At 37.4% G+C, this 14,092-nt stretch overlaps 1 protein-coding gene across 1 annotated transcript in view; it reads right to left on the minus strand.

The window, feature by feature from the left end:
• The window catches only part of LOC307135465 (TATA box-binding protein-associated factor RNA polymerase I subunit A-like), a 21,306-nt gene extending 8,088 nt beyond the window's left edge, over nt 1-13,218 (minus strand). Inside the window, exons 1-5 of the mRNA XM_079831944.1 lie at nt 12,960-13,218; nt 12,708-12,874; nt 2,895-3,008; nt 2,614-2,812; nt 223-338 (exon numbers count right to left, since the gene is read on the minus strand). Coding sequence (XP_079688070.1) covers nt 223-338; nt 2,614-2,812; nt 2,895-3,008; nt 12,708-12,874; nt 12,960-13,071 — 708 coding nt within the window. The 5' untranslated portion in view covers nt 13,072-13,218. The remainder of the gene's footprint in view (nt 1-222; nt 339-2,613; nt 2,813-2,894; nt 3,009-12,707; nt 12,875-12,959) is intronic.
• Nucleotides 13,219-14,092: the final 874 nt, after the last annotated feature.

Genomic DNA, 14,092 nt, shown 5'->3' on the forward strand with positions numbered 1-14,092 from the left:
ATTTTAGTCTAGGATTAGCTTAAGCATTGTCTGTGAAACCGGGGGAAAATGACCTCAGAAGACTTGAAATACACACATATTTTTGGTGGATTTTGACCTTATCTGCTTGTGTTTTGATCACCACAAGTGTGAGTAGATGACGACAGAATTGTCATTTTGGTGTAAACGAACCATTTTAACAAAGACAATCGTCAAATTGCACAAGGTCAGATGGTGTCTCACATTAATGTAGCTCAACACAAAAGGGTCCCAGACTCCAGGCTGAGAGAGGATATCCTTCAGGGTCACAGAAGCTTGTCTGAAGTAGCTGTGCATCTCATGGTTACTGCTCACCTCATCTGACACCAGAAACATGGACAAGAGCGCATTCAATTGATCAAAAGCGACATTAAAGACATTTGTAAAGTGTTACGACCCTGTCTCCTATTGCTTTCTGACGGTGTGATTGGCTGCAGACAATCATGCCTAATTGATTAATTTATGGGCGGAGGGTATAAAAGCTGTTTCCACCTGCTCATCAGTACTTCCTCTGGGGGAACATCTCCAGAGAAGTCATTTTGCTCCACTTTGTTGCTTTCTGTTTTAGTTATCATTTCTCAACATTCCTCACCAATTGGATTATTATTTTTTCCTGTATTGTTTAAATCCCTAGACTTTGTTATATTTCTGTAATGGATCACTATTTGTGTTTAATAAATAATCTTGTAAGTCAGTCCTTCCAGAAAAATGCGGCTTTTTTTTGTGATTGTTGCGGGCAAAAATCCTTGATTATGTGGCACGTTTTCTTAAAAAATGCGATGAAAAATTCGGGATATTTATGCAATTTTATGCGATAAAATTGCGGGAACTTGCAAAAACTGCGGTTTGATGAAAAAGAGAAAAAAAGCACTACATCACAGAAAGTGCTGGAATATTTAAGTTCTCATCTTGTTTTATTGAAGACCTTAATAATGGCTCAAATTTACAAAACATTTAGTCAATCAAGTTCTGTAGCTTCACAAAAGGAATATGCTACAACTTCTGAAAAAATTCATAAATAACTTCCTGTTTTACAGATGTCGCTATACAAAACAGACATTTGAGTGCTTCCAATGCACAAAGTGCAATCTCTTAAAGGGTTAGTTCACCTAAAAATGAAAATTCTGTCATTAATGACTTCCCTTTATGTTGTTGGACACAAATTAAGATATTTTAGTTGAATTCCGATGGCTCAGAAAGGCCTCCATTGGCACAATGTACTCTCAAGACCCATAAAAGGTAGCCTACTAAAGACGTCGTTACAAAGTCCATCTCACTACAGTGGTTCTACAATAACTTTATGAAGCGACGATAATAGTTATTGTGTGCAAAAAAAACTAAATAACGACTTATATAGTGATTTCAAAACACAGCATCATGATGCTATGAATCATCGAGTCGATTCATGATTCGGATCGCGTGTCAAACTGCTGAAATACGTGACTTTGGCGATCCAACCCGCTGAATCGACTCATTGATTCATAACGCTTCAGACCGCTGAATCGACTCATTGATTCATAACGCTTCAAACCGCTGAATCGACTCATTGATTCATAACGCTTCAAACCGCTGAATCGACTCATTGATTCATAACGCTTCAAACCGCTGAATCGACTCATTGATTCATAACGCTTCAGACCGCTGAATCGACTCATTGATTCATAACGCTTCAAACCGCTGAATCGACTCATTGATTCATAACGCTTCAAACCGCTGAATCGACTCATTGATTCATAACGCTTCAAAGCTTCATATGCTGTGTTTTGAAATCAGTCAGCACACAGGGAAACTGCTTTGCTCTTTTGCTGTTATTTTTGTTGGCCAATGGGAGTTTGTGCTTCATCATGGTTTCACCGGTATCTATGGTTTCTCCACGGGGTTTGAAGCTTTTCGATGACGTTCGCGTCGGGTAATCACGTCACTTCAAAACGTTCCCATGGCAATAGGCGGAAATGGCGGCTCTTGTGTGAAGTAAACGAACATTTTTAAACTTTCTGCTAATATATATGACTTTTTTTGCAACGAAAATGCGGGGATTATGAAATCATGATAGCCCCGCATATTTTGCACGTGGAAATAGGCAATTTATGCGGCGAAAGTGCGGCGTATTTGAAAAAATGCGGCCCCCGCATGAATATGCGGACTTTGGCTGATTATGCGTTAAATCACGCGATCGCATAATCGCGTTTTTCTGGAGGGACTGGTAAGTCAAACTATTCGTTTGCATGTGTGATCCTCTTTATGTAACGGTCGAGAACGAAATGGCCGTGACAAAAGTTACAAAAGGTTTGAAATGCACAACTGTTTTCAATTATTTCTGCCACAATACCATGTAGTGTTTCTACTAGGGCTGAACGATTAGTTGCATTTGCGATAATATCGCGATATGATAAAACACGATTTCCTAACTGCAAAGGCTGCGATTACAGTCTGGTCACGTGACACGCGAGAGTAAAGTCTGCAGAAGAAGCAACTTGGCACGTTACGAATTAGCTCGAAGCGCTTGACCAGTCACAACACACTGACCCAGTAAGTCAGAACCATTTTTATTGTCGGTTTACTGTTCCACATAACTTAGATCAAATATCTTCCTACCATTTTCAGCTACAGAGGACTTCTTCTTTAACCAGATCAAGTAATCTAGGAAACCGCTGTAGGCATGGATGATTCTCTTGGTGTCGCCCTGAGCAATGGAGAAGTTTCCATGTCTCCAGCTCTCTCCGACGGACAGCTGCCGCTTGGCTTCTTCCATCTCCCCGTTCAGCATGAGATGAAAGCAATGCTCCAAACAGATCTACAACAATCACATGACATACTGATAAAAACACACGCCTTGGATGAAATGTTGTAAAAGGGAGGTTTGGGCTTCTGCATACCATCGAGAAGTTTTTGACTCCATTGTTTTTCAGCTGTTCATATACAGCGTTAAAATCTTCAGCGCTGGCGTTAGGGAGATGACGCAGAATTTCTGTGCCTAATCTCCACGTGATCTGATGGACACAAATATGCAGTCAGCAACACTTCATCCGTACAGTAGCAAACACACACAACCAATAGGAGGATCCAACAGGAAAATACAAACAAATAAACAAGATTTCATGGTTTTTTGATAATAAAAATGAATGCATGGCCTGAAAAAGCAGCATCCAACTCCTTTACAGAAGCAATGTTAATCATTATCCAGGCCTTTAATAACTAATATCAAACAAAAACAGATACCAACCCACTTCTCTTGACTTTGCAAGCACATAGTATGGGGTCATTCAATGTCAAATCAATCAAATTTCGGAATCTTTGATTTTGTTAATATTTTTTTCTGAAGACAGACATAAATCGTGATGAAAGTTAAATGTAATGGCTGTATATTTACTGATAATCCACTATTTTGCAAGGGAAGGGGGGTAAAAATGATTTTAGAAAGAGATAGCAGCATCATTATTTTATTTTTTTACACAGAGATTGTTGATCTATTGGTTAAATCTGTTTACTTTTGCAATCTTTGTTGCATTAAATGCCAATGGTGACTGTTCAAAAATGGGGGAAAGCACATCTTGTTCTTGTTTTTTTGCCCCAAATTTGATCAGATTTGGTTTTTAACCACTAAAAATTTATACAATTGAATAATTTACTCTTAGTAATTTAGGGCCTTTAAAATGAAGATACTAAAAGAAAAGTTTATTAAGAGCCAAAATTTAAGAGGATATTAAAGGTTCAGTGTAGTATTTATGAGGATCTATTGACAGAAATGCAATATTAGGGTTGTGCCGATGGACGATATCATGATGCCACGACCCCCATTGCAAGTCTTGTTGTGAGTGCGACACACACTAATCCTCTTCTATAGTTAAACTAAACACTTTGCAGGGATTGCTCTGTAAATTAAATTGAGAATATAACTAATGCATACATGCTATTTTAAATACTGTAGTCTATGCCAGATATCGCCTACATTTTGAAATAATAAACGAGGCTCAAACATCCATTTCATAAGCCGTCAGTGAAACAACACACCACAGCCTGTAAAACATTTAAACAATTATCAGTAAATAATGGTAACCTAAAGAATATAAGAAAATTAAATATTAGTAAAAAAAAATAATAATTTATTTCCCCTCAAAGATGTGTCACATGCCGCTCTGCGCGAGATGAAACACTAGCTGGATAGACACCTTCTCAAATATCTTCATCTTCATATTTTCTCCTGATGTTGCAAAGCAACACTGGTTGTAAAAGTTCTGAAGAGCGAATTTTCATCTTTCACAGGGTCAAGACATTTAAGCAATGTTTGATTATTCACTGCCAGAGAAAACGAAAGTAAAATGTCCTGTGTGTGTGTGTGTGTGTGTGTGTCAGGGTTTCTGCAGGTTTCACCAAGTCAAATTTAAAACTTTTTAAGACCATTGTGAATTAAATTTAAGACCTATTTAAAGTAAATCCAGTCACGAAATTACTTGCAAAGTAAATTAATTTATTCAAATTGAACAAATCGATAAACTTGCACTTCCCCATAGCTCAATCCCACCAGGATTTCGCTGTTTTTGTGATTTTTGAGATGAAAATTACTGAATTTGTGGTGGTAATTTCCAGAAATTTGCATAATTAGGATACCACATTTTCTATATTATGTATTATATTAGATGCACAATAGTCACACATGACAATAGAACAAAACCAAATGAATAAATCTTGTTTATTTTGGTTTCTTGCCATTATTTTGCGGTGAAAATTACAAATTATGCAGGACCTCAAAAAATGCATTGTTGATTTTTCATTGTATTTAGTAATCGCGAAGAATAAAGCTGAAGAATAAAATCCATTTGATGTGTCTGTGGTACAATCCGAAAGAGACTCGCGCCAATAACACGAAAGCTGATTGGCTGCAATATAAGTTACATCTTGGTCTCATTTGTAGTCGTAATAGAGCGAATTATATTTGGACTAGCGAAAGAAAGAACTACAACACCACGGAATTAAAAAACAAAGATAACATTCTAGAGCGTTTCAATGAGCATTAGAGGCAGGGTTACATGGACACAGGAAAATTAAGACCTGTTTAAAACTATTTAAGACCTAGAACAGAATAATTCCACGAATTTAAGACTTTTTAAGGCCCAGCGGAAACCCTGGTGTGTGTGTGTGTGTGTGTGTGTGTGTGTGAAATGCGCTATTCGAATAAACTTGATGCGCCTTACCAAGTCTAATAAGCACAAACTGTGTTAAATAAAATTAAGTAAAAAGGTATTCGTCCTACAGTGTTTTTCTACTTTCCCACAGTAAAGGACGTGAATGGGTATAATAGACTTAATTAAACAAACGAAAGGAAGAAACGTTTATAATTCCCTGCGAAAATGGGTGCGACGCGAGTGAAGATTTGAGAAAAGAAACGAGATGTATGTCCATGTGGGATAAAATGGACTAACGTTACGCCTATTGTTAAAATTCACGGAAATCGCAAAACAGAATAAAAAAGCTGACAAATCTTAAATTGGGCTCAGCCTATCTCTCTCATTCGTAGGGTTGGGTATCGTTTGGGTTTTTTTCGATTCCAGTGCCAAACCGATACTTTTAAAACGGTTCCGGTGCCTAAACGGTGCCTGAACCGATACTTTTTTTTTTTTAAAAGGCCACAAAACGAGGTGGATGACATTAAATGGCTTTTTATTTATTTATTTTTTATTTAAATTGAACCATTTATTAAAAGTTTAATGTATACTTAAATGTATGAATATAAATAAATACAAAACACAATTTACTTATTTACAAATTATAATTGACTTATTTACAAATTCACAGTAAAACCTAAGCCACCTAACCCAACTACAACAAGCCTAATATAACTCTAAATAACAGTTACAGTAATAACAGCAGTCGTCTGTATTCTTGCTCTGCTACTAACCAGCTTCGAGCTTCAGCTCTTTTTTGAAATATGATCATATTCTCTGTCTAAATATTTTAGAACGCATCGCCTTAATGTTTCCATGGCGACGCGTCATGTTTCTCACATGATGACACAGCAGCCGCAATAGCGCTGACAGCTCAGCTGTATCGGGTTTATTTCGTTTTTTCTTTTTATTCAAAATATTCACAAACTTCTTAACTGTGTCACGAACTATCTGATGTTCAAATGTGTGAGTGAATGTGTGTTAGTTGATCTATAAAGCGCAATGGGCGGCGCCATGTTAGTTTGCGCCTCAGAATCGGATCTGTCGGATTTTCAACACTTGAGTTCATTCTCGTCTCACGAAATACATGAAAGTAAGTGACCAGTGAACTGGAAGAAGAATAGAGTAAACTATATAGTTACTTTATAATGTGCATGTATCTGATGTGAATAAAACATGTAACGTTAGTCAAATTATAATCGTCTGAAAGGATTGTCATTGCCGCTTTCATAGACATCAGGGTGTGTTTTTTGCTAGTAGCCTACTTATGAGCATTTAAATGTCTGAAACCTGAAATAAACATGATGTGGTTGAAAACACTGAATAGTTGTCATGAGATGTGGTTGAAAACACTGAATAGTTGTCATGAGATGTGGTTGACAACACTGAATAGTTGTCATGAGATGTGGTTGAAAACACTGAATAGTTGTCATGAGATGTGGTTGAAAACACTGAATAGTTGTCATGAGATGTGGTTGAAAACACTGAATAGTTGTCATGAGATGTGGTTGAAAACACTGAATAGTTGTCATGAGTTGTGATGTGACCAGCGCTGAGCGTCTGTCTCTGGCTCGGTGCTCAGCCAAAGCGCGAAAGCACGTTTGAATTTTGGCACCGAAATGAGGAACCGAAATCTGCGTTCTGATTCGGTCCGGTACATACCGGTTATATAAGTACCGGTGCCATATTGGAACCGGATTTCGGTACCCAACCCTACTCATTCGGCATGAATCCATTCATGGCTGCTAATGTATTTCCTTTGTAAACAAAGCTTTGTGCTTCGCTCCTGTGGTATTATTCACATAAAACAGCATTGACATACAAAACACTGGGTTAGTAACGAAATTATAGTTTTGAAGTAGAAAATAGTATTTATGTAAAGAGATATATTAAAATAAAATGTGCACAACTCTTCTTAAGTGAAAGGAAGCCACTGTTTTTCCCTCACGTGCAACCTAGCACGGATGAGTCATTATTCGGGTTAGTAAAATAACAAAATTATATAGTTTTTAAGTAGAAAATAGTATTTATGTAAAGAGATAGTAAAATACAGATATAGTAAATTATATATTTGTATTAATAAAAAAACGACGATATCATCGTCCATCACGATGTTTTACTGTAAACATCGTCAACTGCCAATTTAGGAGACATCGCCCAACCCTATGCAATATAATATACTACGGGTGTAACGGTACACGTATTCGTACTGAACCGCTTCGGTACGGGGCTTTCGGTGCGGTGCGCGTGTGTACCGAACAGTTTCCGAGTGCAATCTTTAACGGCTTGTTTTAAGAACAAACTTCAATCCGAGTTCCCACACGAACATATGAAGTATTCAGTCCATTTTATCAGGAAATTCAAAGGATTAATGCCGTTTTGACGCTCTTTAATGTAGCGTCACTGATAACAGTTCAACCGGCCGTGCGATCGATCATCTCTTCCTAAAGAATAAACATGAATGAACATCTGAAGGTATGTTGAGGATACATTACAACTTACTGTCACGTATCATATGTGGTGTAATCGCTCAATCAGTGTTTCAACGGCGGAAAGACGTCAATATAACACCTTATAAACTAAACAATGTCATAAAGCATCACATTTACCTCAGGCAGTCATTCAGTGTCCACAGAATTTTATTCACTAAAGAAATCAACTCTCACTAAATATATGACCTATTTTAGCCTATATATTCATTATATTAGCCTGTATATTCATTATATTCTACTTAACCTGTAGTGATATCTTGATTATTTCATGTATGTTTAAATAAACCATGAAAATGTGTATACTGTGTATAAATGATTATATTTCAACAACGAATTGAAGAAAAAACTATTTCAGTGTTTCCCCTACAATGTATTCACAGCGCGCGCTGTCATTTCTCCCCAAACATGCATTTAACGTCAGATTCAGCACAATCTGTGATTGTTGTCAAATGCACTCTTCAATTTGGCTAAATTGCAGAACGTGTTTGATTAAATGAAAAGCACAATAATCCGCGCAATAGACGCTGTCTCCAAGTTCAAGACGGGTGTGTGTGTGTGTATGTGTACGCACGCGGCGAAACGGACCGACTTGCACATGATTCGTGTGCGCGACTAAACCATCAAATACACAACAAAATAGCCTATATCTAAAAATGACAGGCTTGTAGAGTATTCACTCAAACACAGTTTAGCTTAAATGGGCGTAAATAGTTGGGAGAAATTAATGGGAGATTGATATTAGATCAGCGTCTTAAAGGGGCAGCATCTAATAAACCTGATGACGATTGAGCCATTAATGTGAATCAAACAACAAAAGGCAAAGAGAAAATTACTAGCAGCTCTTGTATGATATGTGATGCTCTTAAAATTCTCTTTTATTTTTTTTTACCTTTTTATTAATCATTATATATATATATATATTAACCCTCAGAGCCCGACGGCATCGCCCACGACGTCACACGGCACCTCCGATAAATATCTATATTATTTCATGAAACTTTTATCGATTTTCTTACCGTTTTTTCCAGCAGAAAGCTAACGAGCTAGCCATCACAGGTGGTGTCTTTGGTGTCTTTGTAGCCTTTACAGAAGGTTTTCTATCCAGCCTGGAACATGTGCATCTTTTTGGAGTTGTTCAGCAATAAATCAAAACGCTTACATCCAAGATATATCCACTTGATGTCCATAATTTATAAATTTTCCGTCATTTTTGCCGCTAGCGCGATGCTAGCTGCCATTTTGGATGAGGGTTTGAACAATGACAGGCTGATCCGTCATCCACGTTGGTGTGCGTCATTACGCATGAACCACAGCTCTGTTATTGTGGAGAGAGACGCACGGCTAGTGTTGAGGATAGAGAGAGAGAGAGAGAGAGAGAGAGAGAGAGAGAGACGCGCTGCAGTTTTGTGGAGAAAGTTTGAGGAAAAAGTTTGAGGAGAAGTTCCTGATAGGAACTGTTTTGAGGCTTGGCACCAGTAAATATCCAAAATCCAAAGAGGCCAAAAGCGCCTGGACTTTTTTTGGAAAAATGTAAATAGTTTTGGTTCTGTATAAGTTATCATGTTTATTCCTGAGTTCCAGGACTCCAAAGACTTGAACAAACTGTTTTCCAGAGGAAATATGCTTAGCTTTTATTTATTTGTGTGTTTTCAATAAATATTTGAGTGATTCAATTTCCGTTTTATGTTTTCATTTGTCTTTATGGTCCCATAACTTATTTTACATTCAGGTGACATCAATGCAACACAAATATACTGACAGTGCAACTTGTCTTGAAAATGTCAATTGTCTGTGCACAACAGGGTTGATGTTTTACAAGCTTTTTTAGTAAATAACACCAGGCGGAAAATTAATTGTAAAAATACCCTTAGGTCTTAAAGGGTTAATAAAAAGGTAAAAAAAAAAAAAAAAACAATGTAATAATATTTCACAATATTAGGCTACTGTTTTTTTTTTTCTTCTGTATTTTTGATTAAATAAATGCAGGCTTGATAAGAATGAGACTTTTTGCAAAAACATAAAATAGTATCCAAACTATTGTCACATCCAAACCACACTTTTTTTTTTTTTTTTTTTCCATATTGCCCCTTTCTTACATTTGAGCCCTTGCCCCTTAGGAATTTTTTGCACGTCCCTGCGGGTTATTGAAGTAAAATAGGCTATAAGCTAGTCACCTTTTAAACTAATGAAAAGCTTAATTTGGATTTTAATGTTCAAAATCTCTATTTCTATCCACAAAACTTGCCAGAAGTCATGGTTTAAGTTTTTTTTTTTTTTTATTCCGGAGGTGCATGCCCCCAGACCCCCCGACACGCGGCTTGGTAACAACCTCCGGCACGTAACCGCACCGCTGCTGGAAAAAATCTAGGGGAAACACTGTATTTTATAATTAGATTTAGAAGGTATTGCAAAAACTGCCTTATGTGAAGTTTACATGTTTGTGTGTTATTTGAGTGTTGATTATTAGACCTAAACATAAATAGCAACTGAATTTAGGCTAATAGTTTGGGCTCTGTTGTTAAACTTTAATATTAATGTGTGAGTAAGGGCTCCCTATAGTTTACAGCAATATCTTCAATAAACTTTTAGTTATAATTGAATTAATTTAAGGACAGACACTTTTTTTCTTCTTTAGTAAACCACTGTTTAATAAAAATAAATAAAAAGCAATTTTGTAAAACTGCTGTACCGAACTCGTACCGAACCGTCAGTTTTGTGTACCGTTACACCCCTATAATATACATAACCATGTTTTCAGTGGTGCATAGAGACCTTACTTAAAGCTACACTGTGTAACTTTTTTTGTTTATTCTTAGCTAAAAACACTTAGTTCTTTCAAAAATATATGTGCTCATTAATGTATATTTACTTCTTTCAAGTAATAAAGTATTCTCGTAAGTTTATAATATGCCATTGAAAATACATACGGGTGAGGGTTCGAATGCGGGTCGCCATGTTGGCCCTCCATCTTAAAAGTACATTAGCCAAAGAGGGACATACCCGTAAATTCAAGCTTCGCCTTTTGCGTTTTAACACTTGATGGCACCGTGTCGAATGTGGACGAGGTCGAGCTGGAAGCCATGTTAATCTTGGACTAAATCGGCCACCGTAGGAGTTCAAACGAAATCGGAATTGAGAAGAACAGAAACTAATATTCACTGGATGGTCATATACCTTTTCACCACTAGATGGGGGAATATATAACACAGTGTAGCTTTAATGTACCGTTATGTTTTTATTACGTTAGAATGAGCCACTTCGATCTGCACACACCGCGGGACCCCTTACAGTGAAATCGCCATTTTGCGCCATGTTTCTACAGTGGCCCTGAACGGACAAACTTCTCTACTCTCTGCTTTCTCAGATTACGACATATTTGTCCTGTGTCGGCCACTGTAGCTTCTCTGTGCGCTTCGAAAGGGAGGGGTGGGCAATTGCAATTCACAACCTCACCACTAGATGCCACTAAAATTCACACACTGCACCTTTAAAATATCTTTAAAGCTACACTGTGTAACTTTTTTAGTCTATTCTAAGCTAAAAACACTTAGTTCTTTCAAAAATATATGTGCTCATTAATGTATATTTACTTCTTTCAAGTAATAAAGTATTCTCGTAAGTTTATAATATGCCATTGAAAATACATAAGGTAATGGGATCTAACGGTGGTCGCCATGTTGCCCCTCCATCTTGAAAGTACATTAGCCAAAGAGGGACATACCCGTAAATTCAAGCTTCGCCTTTGGCGTTTTAACCGGTTTTAACACTTGATGGCACTGTACAAAATTCTCTGCCTCGCGCATATGCGCGTCAACTTGTTCAGACTTGTCTGGTGCATGTGCAGAGAGTTTTCATCTCAGCAGCTCCAGTAACAGAGTTATATGGAGTTTTCCTGGCTTGTTTATTCCTCAAAAGTCTGTTTTTCCTTGTGTGGTATTTCTGTGCGTTAATAACTCCGTAAGTAATAATAGTTATTGTCATTGTAGATGTGTTTCAGAGTGTGTCATCACGTAATTCAGTTGATGTCACCTCAGAAGTATTTTTGTGTCAACATACAATAGCATAATGCTCACCTATTTTGTTATCAACAATGTTTATTCGTTTATAGAAAATATTTGATTGTAATGTATGTTGATGGAAATATGTATCAGGTCTGATCGGCATATTAACAATTGTTATACAGAGCGCACTGACTGCAGTGCTAACGTTAAAGCGGCGCACACACTTTTGTAACCGGACACCGCTTGTTAGCAGCAGCAGCGGCAGCTCCGCTCCTTTTAATGCAGCTGCATTTAGCGCCTATAAATGGTACAATAAGCTCTGGTTTACGGTTACATTATACAAATGTAACTTATAAGTATACCGGTAGTTATACAGTTCTTAACTGTGTATGTATATTTACCATCCTTATTTGTTCTCTCACAGAAACCACATTTATGTACATATCCACGCAAACCTGTTTATGCCTTGCAATTGGATGACTGAATAAACATTACTATCATCAAAGTTCACTCTGGATTAGCTGCAGTTCTTTCTAGCCGAATAATTAGGCCAGTTGAGTTCCAACGGTCCCACTGCGCACAGAATATCCCACAGGCACCGTGTCGAATGTGGACGAGGTCGAGCTGGAATTCATGTTAATCTTGGTCTAAATCGGCCACCGTAGGAGTTAAAACGAAATCGGAATTGAGAGGAACAGAAACTAAAATTCACTGGATGGTCATATACCTTTTCACCACTAGATGGGGGAAAATATCACACAGTGTAGCTTTAAAATGTCTCAGGCATGCAAACTTGGGGCAAAAAAGTGCCTTTTCCCCATTTTTGAACGGTCACCGTTCACATATAAAGCAACAAAGATTGCAAAAGTAAACAGATTTAACTAATATACCTACCAATCTCTGTGTAATAATAAAATAATGATGCTGCCATCTTTCTAAAGTCATGTTTACCCCCCAGTGATTTGGCACCAAATCTCAGGTGAACATTTTGACACAGTTAATTTGATTTGACAGAGTTTATAAGGCTGTTTTACCTCAGAAGCCGTTGTATTGACTGTATATGCATCCATGGCCTCCAGTGTCTGGATGTAGGAGTTGTAATAAAACGCAGCCTCCTGCCATTTATGAAGCAGCATCGCATCTCTGATCCGCTTTAAACACCTTCTGTTCGACTTCAGGAAGCTGGTAGTTGTCCGTACACCTGAACATGAAAACATTAGTTGGTTTTAGTTGCTTTGACCACATAAACAACAAGTCAATATGCTGAGATAACAGCAGAACAGCACCTTTGTCGTCCTTATAAACGTGGATGGTGGGCTTTTTAATCTGTTCCCGATTTGTCGTATCATCCTCTGGAAAATCATGTGCAATATTGAGTTCATCCTCTATATCATCCATAACTTACTTGCTCTCCTCTTGAGAGTATTATGAAGACCGTATGAAAAAAATATCCTTCTCTATACACGCTTTGGTCTCAACATGTGTGGACATGTGAAACTGTTCCTCATCAAAACAAGCGGTGCGCGTGACCGGCTGGCTGACAGCGCCTCCTGCCGCACGGGCGGACAATAACAGACGTCTAGCAGCTTGATCCATAGATATCTATATAAAAGCCTTTATTATGGATATCTATGGGTTGATCAATCGACGAAAGAATGGTTGTCAAATCAATACTATAAACCATGTCTTGATCCGAGCACATAAACCGTGATATGGAGGATTAAATAATTGATTTGTAATATGTAAGGTAACAATGAACCACAATAACAGCTTTAGCAATGCCTTCAAAACAATACCGGGTTTTAAAAATACGATTGACATTAAAAACGAGCCTACAACGTTTTAAAAATGAATAACATTATAGTCGTTTCTTCCCACTGAATTAGCAGGACGCGCGCTTTCCCTTTTGGTCAGTAAAAACTTCTCTGTTAATTTCATGTTCTATTCAATTAGACGTGTCAAATCTCACTGAAATCACACTATTTACTCTCGTATATATGAATTATACGTGATTATTAAATAAAAATGTCGATAAACTAATGTTAGTCAGTCAGCACAACGAAATGACCGTTAATATTTAACTTCCGCGAGTGCGCGCTTTCTGTGGAAAACAGAAAATCGAGTGCAGATCATCGGCGCGCAGGAAAGAGAGTTAAAAATGTGTTTTTTGTACTAATCATAAACTTGACCTTACATTTTTAGGTATACAATTTTACTTATTTGAAATGTATAATGCGTTTTGATGTAATCCAGGTTCTAATGAGCTGTCTCTGCAAAAATTAAACATTTCAGCATAACAGGTTATACAAATAAATGCATAAATAATGCAAAATAATCTGCAGGGGACGTTCTGCGAAGGTTCTCTTTAGGTCAGGGGTTTTCAAACTTTATGATGCCAAGGACCCCCAAATATGATGAA

The sequence above is a fragment of the Gobio gobio genome, assembly GCF_949357685.1.
Source record: "Gobio gobio genome assembly, chromosome: 12".
NCBI classification, from domain to species: Eukaryota; Metazoa; Chordata; class Actinopteri; order Cypriniformes; family Gobionidae; genus Gobio; species Gobio gobio.